This window comes from Paramisgurnus dabryanus, chromosome 1 (assembly GCF_030506205.2).
Source record: "Paramisgurnus dabryanus chromosome 1, PD_genome_1.1, whole genome shotgun sequence".
NCBI lineage: Eukaryota > Metazoa > Chordata > Actinopteri > Cypriniformes > Cobitidae > Paramisgurnus > Paramisgurnus dabryanus.
Genome location: NC_133337.1, coordinates 32,596,181 through 32,616,040, shown reverse-complemented (window position 1 = coordinate 32,616,040; position 19,860 = coordinate 32,596,181). Strand labels below are relative to the sequence as shown.

Sequence of the window (19,860 nt, the reverse complement as noted above, 5' to 3'; positions counted from 1 at the left end):
TCCATTCATCCACCCACCCATTTGTCTGCCTGCCTGCCAGCCTGCCTAGGATGGATGGGTGGGCTGGATGGATGGATAGACAGACAGACATGTCTGTCTATCCATCCATCCATCCAGCCCACCCATCCATCTACCTATATTTTTATCCACCCATCTATCTATCCATCCATCCAGTCCATCCTCCCGCCCATCCATAGTGTCTGTCCACCTGCCCATCCATTTATAAGTTACGTCTATCTATCCATCCATCCAGTCCATTCGCCTGCCCATCCATAGTGTCTGTCTGTCCTCCATTCATCTGTCCATCCACCCATCCATCTGACACCCATCATCCATTTAACCATTTACAGTGTCTGTCTGTCTCTGTCTGTCTGTCTGTTTGTCAATCCATCATCCATCCATCCATCTACAGTGTCTGCCTGCCCATTTATATATCCAAAGTGTCTGTCTCATCCATCCATCCATCTATTCTTCAGTCCACCCATCTATAATGTTCACCAGCCCATCCATCCATTGTGTAAATCCATCCATCTATCTATTGTCCATCCGCCCGCCCATCCGTCCATAGTGTCTGTCCATCCATCCATCCATCCATCCATCCATCATTCATCCATCTTTCTATTTGTCTTTCTATCAATCCATCTATCTATAGTGTCCATCTGGCTGTCCATCCATCCAAAGTGTCCGTCAGTCCCTCCGCTCATCTATTCATTTATCTCTTTTTAATATACTGCTGTCGAATTATTGAGCGTCACATCAAGCATGCCAATGTATGTATGACAAATACATTTTAAATTTAAGAAATTGTTATTTGTGATGTGTGTCTTTCGCAGCATTTGCAGAACTGCAGACAGACATTCACGAGTTGACCAGCGATCTGGACGGAGCCGGCATACCTTTCCTAGATTACCGCACGTACACCATGCGAGTTCTTTTCCCTGGCATTGAGGAGCACCCTGTTCTTAGAGACCTGGAGGTAACCTATTATTTTACTACATCTATTAGATCTACATCCAATAACGGTCGGCACCATACATTTTCATTCTTGACTGAAAATGTTTTGTGGTAAAGTTTTTCATTAAAGAGAGATTTAGCCATAAATGCCATGAAGGTACATTTAACTCCTCTACACTCCACATCGGGGGCCTGGGGGCCGTTTTGCGATAACGATCAGCTGGCTGTACATTATCCTTTACTTCTTATTGGCCAGGCATAAAACCCAACACTCAGTTTTGTATTATATGTAGCAGGAGGTCTCTGCTCCATCTCTTTATCCACCAGGGAGCCCTTGGCCTGAGACCCCAACAAGAAAGATTCGACAAATTACGGTGTTGTGTTTCTGCAATAATAATTTGCATCTAAATGGCCTCTTAGTTGGATGCACCCATACACATGTTATTATTGCACATCATACCTGTGTGAGAAACAGATGCAATAATGCCTGCCAAGTATTTATGTGTTTTTTCAGCTCTGAAGCTGCAGCAGCACAGTGGGGTTGTTGGGAATTTAAGCCGTCACTGTGCCGTTTGTGTTCACCTTCAGCTAACAATATATAGCAGCTCTCATTATAATCTACATGAAGTCTCTCTCTTTTTCCGTCTATTTTTTTCTAAAGTAATGAGCTGCTCTTTGATTCACAATCACTCTTTCGCTAATAACAATAATGACATGCGACACAACAGTTTTTTTCAAGCAAGCGAGCGGAATTAAAATCTAAATCGGTGGCGGCTACATTGAGCTACCGGTTATTTATGTCCCACTATGACAGTGATGGACAGTTTTAATTGAATCACACACACATTTCCTCAGCCAATTGCGGCTAAATGTACAAGTGAAACCTTACCTACTCGTGCCAGATGAGCTCTGCTTCTAATCAGCTATTTCAATTAAGACTTAATTGTAATAAACATCCCATCTCTCTGGAAAAGTTTATAGCAAAATCAAATCTAATGACGGGCGCCATCTTTAGATTCTGACAGGTATTTAATGATTATTGATGGGATAAATCAAATGAAATGATGTCATGTGGTGTCTGCACGGTTAAGGATTTGTCATCAGGTATCAGCAGCACATGCGCATATCCGAGGGGCCGTGTACAGTGTGCGTGATGCAAATTTCGTCATCGGAGTACACTAGATTTTTGTAACCGTGCGTACTTTGAACACCTAGGTCAAGCATGCGCATACAGGAGAGTGTAGTATGAAGCCCATTAGATGCATTGTATTTTGTTGCAATGCTCATGCATCGAACGTCTGTGTACGTGTATGAGTCAAATAAATTATGCTTTGCAAGGCTGTCCGTCTGACAATGCGCGTACATTTGCATAAAAACAGACTAAATTCCAGACTTTAACCCAATAAGATTCTGTTATTAGCAGTGCACTGGTGTTTAGATTGGGCTGTTTATTCCCTTAACATATTTGGTACTCGGTAAAAGTGAGAGATCTTATTTGGCCCAAATGAGCCAACATATGAAGACCACAGATGCAACATGCAACTTATATGTAGGGAAACAGAGAAAGTTTAGATTTAATTGTGATTTTAATAAATATCCAAATATATCCTAACTTCATAGCTCATCTATCCATATGATCTGTTCGTCCATCCATCCATCTATTGATTGATCTATCCATCTATCTATAGTGTCCATCTGCCCACTTGTCCAACCATGGTGTCTGTCCATCCATGGTGTCCGACCATCCATCTACATCTGTCTATGTGTCTATCTATCCATCCACGTAATAATACTGTCTGTCTGCCCATCCATCTATCCATCCATAATGTCCGTCCATCCATGCATCTACATCTGTCTGTTCAACCAACCATATATTTATACTGTCCGTTTGCCCAGCCATCCATCCATAATGTCCATTCATATCTGCCCATCCATCTATTCATCGATCTATCTATAGTGTCTATTTGCCCGCTCATCCATCAATAGTGTAAATCCATTAATCCATCCATCCATCTGCCTACCTAACTATCATGCAACTAATATCTAGGGAAATAGAGAAAGTTTTGATGTTATTGTAATTTTAATAAATATATTTTGACTTCATTGCCCATCCATCCATCCATCCATCCATATTGTCTCTTCGTCCATCCATCCATTCATCCATCCATTCATCCATCTATCTATCTACATCTGTCTATGTGTCAGTCTGTCCATCTATGTATTTATACTGTCTGTCTGCCCATCCATCCATAATGTCCAGCCATGTCTGTCCATCCTTCCATCCATCCATCCATCCATCCATCTATCTATCCATCTATCTATAGTGTCCATCTGCCCGCTTGTCCATCCATTGTGTCCGTCCGTCCATCCATCCATCCATCCATCCATCTACATCTGTCTATGTGTCTGTCTATCCATCCCTGTATTTATACTGTCTATCTGCCCGTCCATCCATCCATTTATCCATCCATCCATCCATCCATCCATCCATCCATAATGTCTGTCCATCCATCCATCCATCCATAATGTCCATCCATCCATAATGTCCATCCATCCATCCATCCATCCATCCATCTATCCATCCATCTATTCATCAATCTATCCATCTATCTATAGTGCCCATCTGCCCGCCCATCTATCCATAGTGTCCGTCCATTCATCTACATCTGTCTATGTGTCTGTCTATCCACGTATTTATACTGTCCGTCTGCCCGTCAATCCATCATCCATCCATCTATCTTTTCATCAATCTTTCAATCTATTTATAGTGTCCATCTGCCTGCCCATCCGTACATGGTGTCCATCCATCTACATCTGTCTATCTGTCTGTTCAACAAACCATGTATTTATACTGTCCGTTTGCCCATCCATCCATCCATCCATCCATCCATCCATCCATCCATCCATCCATCCATCCATCCATCCATCCATCTATCCATCTATCTATCTATCTATCTATCTATCTATCTATCTATCTATCTATCTATCTATCTATCTATCTATCTATCTATCTATCTATCTATCTATCTATCTATCTATCTACAGTGTCCATCTGCCTGCCCATCCATCAAAAGTGTCCATCCATTAATCCATCCATCTATCCATCCATCCATCCATCCATCCATCCATCTATCTATCTACATTGTCCATCTGCCTGCCCATCCATCAATAGTGTGCATCCATTAATCCATCCATCTATCTATCCATCCATCTATCATCCACCCATCCATCCATCCATCCATCCATCCATCTATCCATCTACCTACGTACTGTGCAACTAATATCTAGGGAAATAGATAACGTTTTAATGTTATTGTTAATCAAATGAATATGCAAATATATTCAGACTTCAGAATTGTAAAATGTTGTCTCTTTTAAGCAGTGTTTTGTCTGTTGTTTGCCACAGGTGCCAGGTTACAGACAGGAACAGGTGGAGAAAGGCCTTAAACTCTTTGGACAGCTAATCAACAACAAGGTTTTCCTGCTGTCCTTCATCAGAACGCTGGAGTCCCAGAGAGGATTCTCCATGCGAGACCGCGGCAACGTCGCCTCGCTGATCATGACGGTGTTGCAGAGTAAACTGGAATACGCCACTGACGTTCTCAAACACCTGCTGTCCGACCTCATCGACAAGAACCTGGAGAGCAAGAACCATCCCAAACTATTGCTCAGAAGGTACTAAACACATCTCAGATATCCAGTCTTGTGGTCCAACAGGCCCTTAAAGTGAGCACAATCATCAAGGGCACAAGTTTTAAATTTTGAAATAATTCTATTTATAGCCAGCTCCATATTCAAGAGCAGGTGACCTTTGCAAATTTCCTTCGGTACTCTACTATACACCGAATAGAAATAATTGCTCTCGGGGACATTACAACGCTCACTTTCTCTCCCAAACATGAAATGCACTGGCACGCTCATCATTAAATTGTAATTAGGATTAATTAGCTCTAGATCCAATTAACGGAGCAGTAAAAACCTACTGAATGCAGGAAGATGTGTTGAGGCCAATTCCCCATGCAATCAACTCTTCCATAGCTCTCTATTCTAATAGCAGAAAGGCCAACGTTATTACTATACCATGCAAACTTATTTTTACTCTCCACCCATTTGCACTCGTATGTCCCATTTATGAGTCCATTTATACACATCATTCAGCTACAGCCTTAAAAAAATGGTGCTAAATAAAAGCGGTTTAGGACAGTGATTTTGATTACAATATAGTGGTTGCATAAGGATCCAAGATTTTATATTTTTATATTGGACACGATAGATAAGCATACAAAACTAAACAAAAAGTCTGTAAAATAAATACTACCAGGTACTGGCCCAACAAAATGGGCTCAGCAGTAAAACTGATGGTTTTGTAAATGCATACATTTTGGTAAACATTTCCTAAATGTCTTTGGTTTCATGCTGATAGACAATAATTTACCACACAAAGCAATTTAAAGTTTTTCTTTGCTGTCTATAGCAATTGAGAACCCCTGCTGGAATCCATATATTTCAACGGATTAGACTCTCATGGATATACACCACACGAAACCTGTCTAACCTCGAGCACCTGCTTAGCATGATACAGAGCGCTGGCCCAGAACAGAAAAGCTTAATCTGTTGTCTGAAAATCACTTTCCTCTCTCTCTCTCTTGCTCTCTCTCACCGCGTGATTTCTAAATCTGTGTTTAAAATGCAAAGAAGCAGGACGTCTTTGGCAGAAGCCTCCAACCAGCTTTCCTTTCCCCATTTCCAAGAAAGCGCAAGCAATGGCCGCCCCATCTGTCCAGCCTCAACCTGAGTTCACAAACACACCCGGGCTAACCAACAAACAGGCGTCTTCTACAACCATCTGTCGTATTTCTCTCCCTCCCGCGCTCCCTGCAGCCCACTCTCCTCATTTACGAATAAAAATAACCGCTTTCTCTGGATGTATGGCATCAGTAAAGCCTGTTTCCCTTGGTAGGATTGCATGGGAATGTGTTATGCAGGGTCTTATTCACACACATGCCTGTAGACGCATCGTACGCCCGCGTGCATCAAATTCGCTCCCATTACACACACGTAAGCACGCAAAAAGTCGAGCAGAGCTAAACAGAAGTCCTGCGATTATTCCCGGAGGGATAATCCTCAGTGAGGGGGGAACCATGGTTACGCAGCGGGACTCATCCGTGAGCCGAGCGGGCAATCTTCTCTACATGAGGCGGAGTGCGAAATTGAAATCATTCCTGGCTTCAAACTGTGTTCTTTAACACATGTGCATTTGGGAGGGGACGTACCAGGGGTTTGTTTCAACCTGCGATTGTTTGGTTAAGAAAATAAACCCTATGATGCTGTGAGCCTTTCCGAGCTGCATAACATCAACCCATTAGGCAGGTGTTTGTGTCTGCGAGATCCTGACGTGAGCTTCAATTACATAGCAGACCGCCCCGAAAACATTTTCTTTGCTCACAAGTTTCTCTTTTAAAGCTTTGCAGATGTAATGTGGTCCAACCCTATCTCAAGGTATTTGTGGTATAGTCACAAAATATTTGTTTATTTATTCATGGACTCGATTTTCTTCTTTTTTTTCATGTCGTTGAGCATGACTTTCTTTTTCATGTCATTTTATGTATTGTTTTAAAAAAAGGTAAGAGACAACTATTGTCTCTTAGGGTTGGGGTTAGATTTGGGGTTTGGGTAAGGATGTAATTTTATGTATTGGCTTCTCTTTTTTGTTCAGATTTTTAACCATTGTCGCTTAGGGTTGGATTTGGGGTTCGGGTTAGGATTTCATTTTATTTATTGGTTTCTAATTTTTCTTTTTTTTATCAGATTTTTAACCATTGTTGGCTGGGGGAAGATTTGGGTTTTGGGTTCGGATGTAATTTTATTTATTGGTTTCTAATATTTCTTTTTTATCAGATTTTTAACCATTGTTGCTTGAGGTTAGATTTGGGGTTCGAATGTCATTTTATGTAGTGGCTTCTCATTTTTTTTTCTTTTTTTCAGATTTTTAATCATTGTTGCTTGGGGTTAAGGTTAGATTTGAGGTTTGAGTGTCATTTTATGTATTGATTTCTCTCTTTCATCCAGATTTTTAACCATTGTTGCTTGGGGTTAGATTTGGGGTTTGGGTTAGGATGTCATTTTATGTAGTGGCTTCTCTTTTTTTTTACCATTGCCGCTTGGGGTTGTGGTAAGATCTGGATTTGGGTTAGGATGTCATTTTATGTATTGGTTTTAAATTTTTATTTTTTTCATATTTTTAACCATTGATGCTTGGGGTTAGATTTGGGGTTTGGGTAAGGAAGTAATTTTATGTATTGGCTTCTCTTTTTTTGTTCAGATTTTTAACCATTGTCGCTTAGGGTTAGATTTGGGGTTCGGGTTAGGATTACATTTTATTTTTTGGTTTCTAATTTTTCTTTTTTTATCAGATTTTTAACCATTGTTGCTTGGGGTTGAGGTTAGATTTGAGGTTTGAGTGTCATTTTATGTATTGATTTCTCTCTTTTTTTTTCAGATTTTTAACCATTGTCAGTTAGGGTTAGGGTTAGTCTAAGATGTAAAGTCGTTCTAACCCCAAGCGACAATAGTTAAAAAATCTGGGGTAAAATTAGTCGTTTTCTGGGACACAAAAAACAATACATATGAATTAGTGCTGAGTGAAACAAAAACAGAGGAAAATCGTGTCCATGAAGACAAATAAATAAATCAAACATTTCGTGACTATACTACGAAATGCCTTGAGATTGAATTGTGTGGTCTTAGTTATCAAAGTATCAGCTTATTGCAGAAAGATAACATCATTATTATAAAGAAACAAATGTGAATAGCTCAGATAATTTGCTCTTTAAAGTGATAAAGGGATAGTTTGCCCAAAATGAAAAATTCTGTCATCATCTTCTCACCCTCATTGTTTTTCAGTATGAAAAATACTATGAAAATCAATGCTGTCCCAGATCTGCTTTGTTTAAAACATTCTTTAAAATATATTCCTTTGTGTTCAGCAAATCAAAAAAGTTTATACAGGGTTGAAACAACATAAGGGTGAGTAAACAATGATATCATTTTTCATTTTTGGGTGAACTAAATTGAGACTTTGTTATCTCTTTAAAACTCTGAGATCTACCAGAACATCATCAATTGCTCACCATTAAAACTCATTGCTCTCTAGGGAAATGAATGCACCGATAAGAGCTTTTATTTGTTATTTAAGCTTTACACATTCAACACTTCACGCTTAAATCTACGAATGCGTTTACGAGAGGCATTTTCTGCACATCACAGACACTCGCGGTGCAATATTTGTCACAGTGTGACAGCTTACGTATTAGCTAGGCTGTGGATCATAAACAAGCTCTTTGGCAATCGCCAACGTCAACAATCGGCCGTTCGCATCAATTTGCCGTGCAAACAGCGGCGTCAAAATGCAAATGGCCTCGGGTGAATGAAAGAAACGATGAGGAAGATATATGAAGCGCTTTCTCTCCCTCTTCCTCATGTTTATGAAGCGTAGCTGAGCTCTGCCTCCTGATGATACTTTGCACGTTTACCTTGGAAAAGTCTTCTAGCAGCTCTTAGCTTATTCGCCTTGAAATTGAGTGTTTAATCAGGAGGAACTAAGCACCAGGTGCTGCCCTCTCCCCACCTCCCTATTCTTTACTTCTGGATGGGTCATCACTTTCCCAAAGCCAAACGGGCTCTTCACCAGTGATATGTGTTATAGGGATCGGGGGGACGGTGATAGTTGCTTACTCCTGGCACAATGGCAGTGTTTTAGAGAAGTTGTGCCAGGATTCTCTGGCACTGATGCACTTTATCTTCCCTCCGGTGAGCAGAGAGGTAACACAGGATATGGGTAACTGAGTTTATGGGGTCTTGCCAACAACAATGACAGTAAAATCCGCATATTCCAGTGAAAGCTAATGGGAATATTTATATAGATGTGTTTTTTTATGTAGTAACACAATATTTAATAAGGTATTTAGGTTACCATGTAAATACCGTGGTGCATGCATTTACTAAATTTATTATATTAGATATAAAACACCAATACTATGATATCATCATCTGATACACACACACAGCAAATAAAATGTCTAGTTTATCTCTACGGTGCACCCCTCCTATAATTTTTAATGCTAATTTTTGCAATTGAGAACATTTGGGAGTGCAGATGATTGTTGGGAGGGACAGATTGAAATGAAAGATGAAAGAAAAGATGAAAGGTGACCCCATTGACCCCTGGCCCTGTTCTCCTTTGGCCCACTTTGTGCCGTCTGAGGCAGTGCCTATGGACCAATAATCCTTTACAGGTGTTGCACCAGCTTAGTGGGCACACGAGCATGCATACGGATGCATGCACGCACACACAGCGGCAGGAGACTGGGAATGCAGGTGGCAGCTGGGATGCAGAGCAGCGGAGGTGCAGACACAATGGTGTAATCCTAAAATATTGATGCTCTGTGCCATGGCTCGTTGCAGGGTGCCTTGGCAGTGCACCAGGTCCCTGCTGCACACACACACACTTTGGAGACACCAGATCTGAGTATATAGGGTTTCACTTTATCGTAGTATTATGTATGTACATCAATGCCGGATCAAAGCCTGCGGTCCAAGGGAAGGTGCTGTCCAATCGTGTTGTGTGCCGAAGCACCCCAGCTCTCCATTCAGTCACCTTCTATTGTAATGCGATCCGTTTTGAGCTCAATGGGGGGGAAATGAATCCGGTTTTATTCCAGGTTCAGCTGGCATCAATCCAGTCATATCACATAAAGGCTTTTAATTGGGTTTCTTGTATTAGAGTGTTCTGGATTATTATGGCTTTGGAGTCTGGTAATAAAGACGGCCCGCAGATCTGAGCTGTAGATTCCGGAGTGCAATTCATGTTTCGGCAATTATGTTTGTTTAACAAAGTCCTATTCATTAACAGACACCAGGCATTGTGAAGTGAATTTTTCATGCTCGTGGTAATCGCGTTTGTGCGTGACACTCACAGTGATAATCGTGGCTTTGTGCCGCTTTAATTTATTTATTTGTTTATTTACTTTGTTTTTCAGAACGGAGTCAGTGGCTGAGAAAATGCTCACGAATTGGTTCACGTTTCTGCTATACAAGTTCCTCAAGGTAAGAAGTTTGTTCGCCATTTTCACATCGATATGCAATGAGAGATACTAAAAAAGACCCTCAAGGCAAACATGCACAGAGGAGTCAACCTAAGCCTTATGGGAGGATTGAAAGTGGTGCACTGCAGGTGTTTGTATTTGTGTGCGAGAGAGAGAGAGTGTGTGTAGGTGTTTGCGTGCACTTTTAATCAAAGATGGTTTAAAAGTTGGCTGGGTCTTGCTGACTCCAGTGTTTCTTGGCATCTATAATAAGACACTCGGCTTAACACCAGGAGCTTCTTCGCTCAGCACCGTGACCGTCAGCACCACTGCAGTCCTCTCTAGCTCCGGATTCACACCTAACACCTGTCATTTACCTCTGTATAAACACATCTCAATGTTACAAAATATCCTGAATTCTGGGATACATCAAGCAGTAAATCCTAGAAGTCTAGGCTTAGTTTTATTCTAGTCTGGTTTAACGGATTAGATGTGAGTGAATGAAGCCGAACCGTAGCTCAAGAGCTTCGGGATTCATTTAAGCTCAAATTGGACTTTACTGTATGAGAAAGACTTTATTGTGATCTCATCCATGCGAAGCCATAACATTATTATTGTGGTCACAGCACATCGATTCGTGTATTATTGAACACTGCTTGACCAGATGCCCAGACCACCAGTGCCATCCATTTCTCATTTCAACAAGCATGTTTTCTACAAATTCAACTACAGACGCATTTAAACACTTCTTGCAATTCTACAGATTCGCAAGGAAAAAACGTAGTATGCATTAAACAATAACACCGCTGTTAACTTCAGTGACTGAAATGTCCCTCTCACCGAAAAATCAACAATGTGATGAATAATCAATAATCAATCAAGACTGTTCAAGTCACTATTTTAAAAATGTCTCTTACTGAATAAGTTATGACAGCCTGTATTCACTGTAGGTGTGAATTGTAAGATTGTTTATTTTATTCCCTCATCTTATGTAGGAGTGCGCTGGAGAGCCGCTGTTCTCCCTCTTCTGTGCCATAAAGCAACAGATGGAAAAAGGCCCCATTGACTCCATCACTGGAGAAGCCCGATACTCGCTCAGTGAAGACAAGCTCATCAGACAGCAAATTGATTACAAGACATTGGTAAGTCCCTGAAGCTCGGCATAGACGGGTGAGGCAAGTCAACATAGCTGATTTTGAAAGCGATAGAGATGAATTTTTGTCATTTGAAAGCATTCAATTTGATATTTAGGCAGTTAAGGGTTAAAAGTAGAAATGCACAGATAGATCAGCCAATAATCGTTATCGACCACTAAAAGCTAATTTTCACACGTCTTGTCTTATCTTAAAATCAGAAGGAAATGGGCAGGTCTGCATTTGTTAAAAATTAGGTAATAAAGTATTTAAAATCAATATTTAATGGTTTTTACTTTAATTATGAGGTAATTAGCTGTGTAATAAGCAAGATAATGTACAGTCAGCAGGTTGTTATGGCAAAATAAGCCCCTTTATTGTGATACAAGACCCTCCGATGCACATCAGGTCCCACTGTTGGGTTTTATTTCTGCAATAACAATGTGCTTGCCTATACATTATCCCATTGCATAAAAATAAGATGTAAGAAATACTATTTTAATATTCAAAATTTTGTTCATGTATGTTAAGAATGTTAATGTGAGATTATTTTGTAATTGATCTAATTAAGAATGTTATATAACAGGTTTGTTAATAACTAAGACCAGTTACTTTGAAACCAGTTATATATATATATATATAAAGAGAATAAAGTTTTTATTGGCATTGAGTCGTAAAGTATACACTTTTTTAAAGAAAGTATAAAAAGTAAAACCACAAAACTATCTTACTCTGTAATCGGTATTGCCAGACATCACTCCTAATATTTGGTTATCGGCAGAGAAATTTAGTATCACTACAAGGAATTTACATGTGCCAAATATTGAATAGTTACATATTAGGCTATATGTAACTAAAATAATGTATTTATGGAATATTGACATTATCCTATTGACTTAATATAATTCATAAGTAGGGGTGGGCGATTTTATTTAACGATAAGATTCGGTTTATATCATGGTAACGTATATATCACAGTAGAGTTTTATATTTTAATAAGGTTTTTATGTTATTAAAATATTTAATGTCATAGAATTTTCCGAATTCTCACAAAAAAATGTATGTATGCATAAAAAGAAGATAAAACTAATAAAATTCAAGCTTGCTGATGATAAACAGTCATTGATGAAAGAATGATAATAAATTGATTATAAATAATAATGTATATTATATATCTTATTAAAGGTAGAAAAGTGATTTAGTCAAGAGCCGTGAGAGCTTTTCACAAAAACATGAGTGACAGACACGAGCAAAATTAGGTAACGTCCCCTTTAAGACCAAAGTCTGGATCTAATCTACTGTTACACATGCGTTTTCTCTTTCAGCTGTTTACTTTCTCTTAAAGGTGCTCTAAGCGAATTGAAGCGTTTTAGACCATAAAACATTTTTTGTTACATACCGGAAACATCTCCTCACTATCTGCTTGCTGCCTGTCCGCTGATCAAACTGTAAAAAAATGCGATCTCTGTAGACAGCCCAGGCTTCACAAACGGCAATATCAACAAATGGCCAAACCTAGCATCACAAAACAAAACAAAGTATTCCAGCCAATAAACAACAAGAAGGATTTGGGGGTGGGGGTTGGGCGCGTTCATGAAAGCACGGAAGGGAGGGGGAGGGGGAGGAGTTAGCTACGCTCTGTCTGTTTGAAAACAGTTCAAACATCAACAGGAAGTGACGTCGCACATTATTCGCTTAGAGCGCCTTTAAGATCTAAATGGTCGTGTTTAATTTTGACGCATATGTGTATTTAAGGCACGTAAAGTGGCAAAAATGCTCACTAGTTTAATGCGCAGCGGATGCGGAACTTGCGCGGTCCTCTCACACAAAAACAGCGTGCGCATATAGCACTGCTGTTTGTGTTTCAATGGCTTAAAATCACTTGTTTTAGAACTGCGGTCCAAAATCTCTACAGGTTGACAAACGGTTTATCGCCCACCGCTATTCATAAGGCACAGTTTAAACTGTAGGGTCTGAGCTCAGGTGGTGCTTAATACGATATTAAAGAAAACTGCGATAGCATGCTAATTAATGCTGTGTTTGAAATGCATTGCGATATTTTTCCTAAAATCAGTTTAAAGGTGCTCTAAGCGAATTGACGCGTTTTAGACCATAAAACATTTTTTGTTACATACAGCAAACATCTCCTCACTATCTGCTTGCTGCCTGTCCGCTGATCAAACTGTAAAAAAACGCGAGAAGGATTTGGGGGTGGGGGTTGGGCGCGTTCATGAAAGCACGGAAGGGTGGGGGAGGAGGAGGAGTTAGCTACGCTCCGTCTTTTTGAAAACAATTCAAACGTCAACAAAAACGAATGTCTCGCAGATTCGCTTAGAACGCCTTTAAGATGTATTTGTTATATAACCAACATGTTTATAATTCTGGGAAAAGAAAGCATCTTTATGCAACCTTTTTTTTACTGTTGCATAAAACTATTTTAACAATGGAAACAAAGAAAAATAAACAAATAAATAGCACTGCACACTCATATCCTAACTAACATCAGCCTGCCAGATACTATATTATCCGCATTGACCTAAAACTTACATTTTTTTAAGTATTCAAATTAAATTGCTAAAATTTGTGCCATTTTTTTAAATGTGATATGCACATTTGCAATATTTCGATAGCTTTTTTATATATTTCACAGCCCTGGTTAATACCAAATAAACTTTTGTTTCTGGTTCCAATAATATCCCTACATTCATTTACAGAAACTGTTGTTCATCCTAAAGAAAAGGAAGAAGAAATGGGTTAGTAGTATGAAAGTATGGAGAAGCGTACAGGTGTGGCAGTGGGGCATTTGTTTGAGCTGACATGGCATGCAATGCAGTGCACACTGGCTGACAGGAAACATGCAGGGTTGTTTTGATCTTTGACCTCTTACGCTGTTCTGTGGTGAATGACAGAGGGCCGCTGTGACAGATGTGAGCGAGCCCGTGTCGCAGGAGCTGTATGTATGTCAGGATAGGCTGTTTACTGGAGCACCGCATTAGGAAGGTGATCTGTATTCTGCATGAGAATTCTAAGATAGACAGAAAGAGAGAGGAAATGTGAAGACTATAGTGTCACTTCTTGGCATTAGGCCCATTCCTGTGAAGACTGTCCTGATTTGATGACTGTAAAAGCCATTTCAGCTACATCATTCTGTCCTCACATCTAAAGCACTTCTACAAACAGCTGCAAGTACAAACTAGAGCCACCGCTCATTCCTTAGGGGCTGGACACACCAAAACTTTTAAACGGGTAGGTTTCTTCAAAAACACAAAATTTTGAGCAAAAAGCTGCGATAAATCCATTTTTGTGAATGACTTCTGATAGAGATCAGATTTATAGCGATCCTCAAAACACACATGGAGTTCTTACTCTTTCACATGAGGCGTTGCTTCCGGGTTGTATAAATTGCGGATACACCTGGTGAATAATAGCCGTATTGCGGATTGCCGGAAAAACTCGTCATTGGCAGGGAAGTGTTTTCTCATGGCGGGGAACGAGTTAAATGCCAAATTGCTTTGCTGGGTTTGATCCCTGTCCACACAGATCCTAGGTAGAAAAACAGACTACATTTCTGTCCAAGTCCAACAATTCGAAAGATCTGACGAAGCGGCACACAGCTGTGCATTTAATTTGATTGATTCAGATGTTTATCCTTTAAAGATGGTGTGTGTAAATTTTAGTGGCATCTAGTGGTAAGATTGCGAATTGCAACCAACAGCTCACCCCTCAATTTTAAAACGCATATGGGAGCCGCCACAGGACGAAACACGCTCTGTAGAACAGTTTGTATATTTAGGCTACTGTAGAAACATGACGGCAGCCTCCATGTTAGGGGGTCTGTGGTGTATGTGGATAAAAACGGCTCATTCTAAGGTAATAAAAAACAATATAGTTCATTATTTAAAGTCTTTATACACCCCTGATCATATAATTATGTATAATATATTAAATTTCTGCCAAGAGATCCTTCTAAAAGTTACACAGAGGAGGTTATAAAATAGTACTGGACTATTAAGTAGCCTATATGAGGTCTCTGGCAGCGTAAGATATCAGAAGAGATGCCATCAAGGGCCTTAAAGGTTCGGTATTCTCTTTTTTCATGGTTGGTTTCACAATGCAGTTACGTCCGATGATGATGATGGTGGGAGTGGAGACGTTAATGACGACTATCATCGCAGATAACGAATCCAACAGGAACTAAGATTAAGAGAATTAGTGCGTTAATTGCAGACTGCTGTGAGCTGAGGTGAGCAAACTGACGACTTCATTAGGGTGGCAAATGGTTTTTTTCACTCGCACTCTTACACCTGCTGCTAAATTCAGAAACTCACTTGTGGTAGGATAGACAGCTGTGCATCAATCTCAGTGCACCTAGCAACTCCAATCCTGTTGTCTTAAGATGCGTGTCGTCTTAAATATAGATAGCAGATCAATCCCTCTGAGACTTGTTATAGACGCGTTCCTCACAAGGTTTATACAAAAGCTCAAACCTAAACAACAAAAATGTGCATTCTTTGAAAATTTATCAACATGGAGTTATTCGGCTCACATACACAGATGCATTTTAGTGGAAATTAAAGACGCATACGGCATTTTCACACAGAGATTACGGAAAATACACGGAAAATGCGTCTGGGATATGTCCGGGATCGTTTGATTTTTGGTTCATTCACACTGCCAATGATTTTCCAGACACTACGGCGCGCCCCTTACGGCATTGTTTCTGCCTCAGAATGCTTTCCGTGAATGTTACGACCGTGTTACTATGTCTTCACGAGAGCAATCCCAGAACATTTATGGGATGTGTTCGTGTTCACACAGAAGCCAATTTCTGGAAATTTTCTTAAAAGTGCTTTGTAAATGGGGTTATACATATTCATTGCTCTTATACACACATGCTAATTGGGATAATTGTGTTCCTCTGTTTGTGTAGGTGGTGAACTGCATGCACCCAGACAACGAAAAGAGCCCAGAGGTTCAGGTGAAGGTACTTAACTGTGACACCATCAGCCAGGTGAAGGAGAAGATTTTGGATGCCATCTACAAAAACGTCCCCTACTCTCACCGACCCAAAGCCGCTGACATGGACCTGGGTATGACTTCCATTACATTTACTCATCCGGCCAGTAATAGATCACGCTGACAGACACTGATATTAAATGAGGCTTTAACATGGGCAACAGCTTCCCAATGACTTGGGAATTTTTGTCGTTGCAAAATAACATTTCTGCAACCCATAGACAAACTAGTGCATACATAAGGGATTGGCTCCATGATGAGTGAGGAAATAGTTGTAGCCCCTTTCACAAGCTCTCTGGTGTAAACTGCTTTTATGGACCCAGGAGTCCAAGCGTGTTGTTTTATTATTGTTTTATTATGAGGGGAAGGACAACGTCTGAGGCAGCATGGATCCGTTCACACTCCACGGATGAGAGGAGGCTTTTCGGTATTCCATAAATGGATCTTGGGGTCTCCCGAGCCTCGCTATAGTCTCTGGCTCCGATCTGGGGGCTAGATAAAGATAATGGGTAATAGGAATGAGGTAGCCTCCATCTTCTCGAGCCCTCGGAGACAAATTGGACCGGAGCGTTTCTGTCCCCTACCTTTGTTTTTAATTCTCTCCGTCACAATCCCCTGAGGAGATGGAAGATAGAGGAACAGAATGAGAGAGTGATGCATTGCAGACGAATCAATGCACTTCAGCCTTGACTTGAACTATCTTTTGGCTCTTTGCTATCCAGCTGTACCCACCTCCTGTCATCTTCAGCAAGGATCTTATCCATTCTGGTGCATTTCTCAGCAGCACCTCCACAAATTCATTTAAGCACTGCTGTCTACAGTTTCTCACGCTGTCTGCATTGCTTCCTTCTCTTTTATCTTCAGTCTCTTGAATCTCTATTTATCGGTTTTACATGGGAATCAGGCCAATGTTGACATGTTCCGGTTTGTTTAGTTTCTCGTTTTTTGGTTTCCTTTTCGTCCCTCCATTTGTTCATTCTTCTTGAGTCTAGGCTCATTTGCATGTTTATAGAAAGTCGTACTGTACTGAGATATAAAAACAAAGGCCCGGTGAGTTATTCTCATCACCCAGAGACACATTTCATCATCTCGCCCGTGATTGCTGTTTTGCTTTAGTGGTCCGAGTGAAAGATATCAGCAGGCGGCATGAAGAGGCATGAAGAGGTCTCAGTCCTCCGACGTATACATTCATTTAGCAGCAGGGGAATTCAAAAAGGACACCTTTCTTGTTCCCGGCCATGTCATCTGTACATCACATTGCAAAAGTGCGTTTATTTGATTCCCATCACTGAATCCCATTGCCGTTTTTGCTGAGGCTGCAGACAGGCCCTGGCGGCTGAGCGCAGGGTGGGAGAATCTCTTTGTATTTTGTTGTGCATCTCTTGCGAGCTCAGTAACTACAATAAGAGCAAGCTCAGCGGGAGGCTTAAGGTGGTCGATCAGGGCCGTTTGGGCTCAGGAAGCTCGACCCGCTAGAGATGAAAAAGGAAGTGGCTTTCAGCAGCGGCTGTAATCACACCCATCGATCCACTGGCCACGAAGGCCCAGCTCTCTAACAAAGGGCAGAAGAGATTAATTTACCTTTACTTTTCTTCCACCCTTTCCAAAAAGGCTCCTTCACAAAACGCTTATTTTCTTTCCCAGTTTTATTTTCTCTCTCTCTCTCTCTCTCTTATTCACTCAAGTACAGTCTCACTTACTCAAGTACAGACCTTCTCTTTACATGTTTTGGTGGATTAAAAAAAATATGTACGATTGAGGCCTGCTTAATAAGACCATTATACTTCCATTCAGCTACATGTAACTCAAAACCAAATGTTTTTTGTATAAAGCCAACATGTGCACAAAGTTAATTAAGGTAGGGGGCAGTCATGGCCAATGGTTTAAGAGTCTGGCTTGGAACCTGAAGGTTGTTGGTTTGAGTCTTACAGCTGGCAGGTTGCGACTGAGGTGCCCTTAACTCTTTCACCGCCAGCGTTTTTAAAAAAAGTTGCCCGCCAGCGTTTTTCATGATTTTCACCAAAGTTTAATGCCTTCCAGAAAATGTTCTTCTTTAAATATATAAACATACAATATACCAAATGAAAGAACAGACCCTCTGCTTTCAAACAAAAAACAGTTTCATCCTACCTTCAGTGATTCTTTTGTAATCAGCTTTTGAATATGGATAGGTTTCCACAAAAACACCACATTTTGAGCAAAAAGCAGAGATAATTCCATTTTTGTGACGGACTTTTCATAGAGATCCCATTCAGAGCGATCTTTAAAACAGACACGGACATGCAGCCGCTTGACATAGGGCAATACTTCCGGTTTTAAAAAGTTGCGGAAGGGCGCCACCTGGTGGATAATAGCGGTATTGCGGAAAGACAGAAAATCTCGTCATTGGCGGGAAAGCGTTTTCTCTTAATTGACGAGATATCTCGTCAATGGCGGTGAAAGAGTTAAGCAAGGCCTATGTATTGGTCACTTTTTAATGCAATTTAGGACAAAGCCATTGCTTTTGTTAACAGCAGGTGTGTTGTTACCCCCACTTCCACCAGCAACTTTCAGGTCCTATCAGATTTCTAGATCTGGTTGTCATAGACAAATGAGTACCGTCCACTCCAGTAACTGATGAGAACTCCACTGCTTCGCTCTCATTGGTCGTCTCTCATCATTTGCATAAAGTAAAAATTTTCTCATCATTCTCAAAGTTGCATCGCCGGACATTCCCACTTCCTTTCGCCATGGTCACGCTTGTGTCACCAGAAGTTGGCAAGCATTTAATTGGAAACGCTCTGCTACTGCTAGTCGCTGGCGGTCTGAACGGGGTGTTAGTGTTTGGGAAATGATTTTAAGAATATTCACTTTTATTGCAATGTGCTTCATTTAACTTTTAACAATGTGCAACTTTAACTCAAGATTGTTATTTGGCTGCAGAGTGGCGTCAAGGCAGAGTGGTACGAGTCATACTACAGGATGAAGATGTTACTACAAAAATCGAGGGCGACTGGAAAAGACTCAATATGCTATTACACTACCAGGTGAGAGCTTGAACATCTTAAATAATATTTATTATTTTAAATAGTATGAAAATGAGAAATTAACTGTATGGTAACCATGCAAAACCTGCAACGGCTTTCCAAAAAGTCTTTGCATAGTGGTTATTCATTTCCCGGTAAACAGGGATTATGGCATTTCATAATGGCATTTCAGTCTTTGATTTGTGTCCAAAATGAGAAGATTTTTATTTAAAGCATCATCCCCAGCTGTCCCATTACAGTTGTTCTTCTAATAATGGCACAATTTCCAATCAGGTAACAAAAAATATAAATGCAAAATGAATAACTTACACTGCTGTACATCTTAAGACAAAACAATAACACTGAGGGGTGGTTTCCCGGACAGGGATTATCTAGTTTTAACAAACATGCCTTACTATAACATTCTACAAACAACAAGTCTAGAACTAGTCTAATCTAATCTAGTCTAGTCTAAACCGCCCCTGAAAGATTTTAAGTTATGTCAGGGCTAGGTGATTTCATTTAATACCACTCAAACATGCATTTTAGTCTGGGACTAGGTGTCACGATCCTGGCTCCCTTGTTCAAGTTTTTCTAGTCTAGTGTCAGGATCGTGACAGCCCAATGTATTTTTGCGATACCTCATGGCTTTGTTTATTTTTATCAGGC

At 40.4% G+C, this 19,860-nt stretch overlaps 1 protein-coding gene across 2 annotated transcripts in view; it reads left to right on the top strand.

Moving 5' to 3' along the window:
- Positions 1-19,860, top strand: part of plxna4 (plexin A4) — a 288,289-nt gene that overhangs the window by 242,626 nt on the left and 25,803 nt on the right. For both annotated transcript variants that reach the window (XM_065289686.2, XM_065289685.2), the window contains exons 21-26: positions 834-976; positions 4,361-4,629; positions 9,993-10,059; positions 11,033-11,179; positions 16,101-16,260; positions 19,109-19,212. In XM_065289686.2, the coding sequence (XP_065145758.1) occupies positions 834-976; positions 4,361-4,629; positions 9,993-10,059; positions 11,033-11,179; positions 16,101-16,260; positions 19,109-19,212 (890 nt within the window). The remainder of the gene's footprint in view (positions 1-833; positions 977-4,360; positions 4,630-9,992; positions 10,060-11,032; positions 11,180-16,100; positions 16,261-19,108; positions 19,213-19,860) is intronic.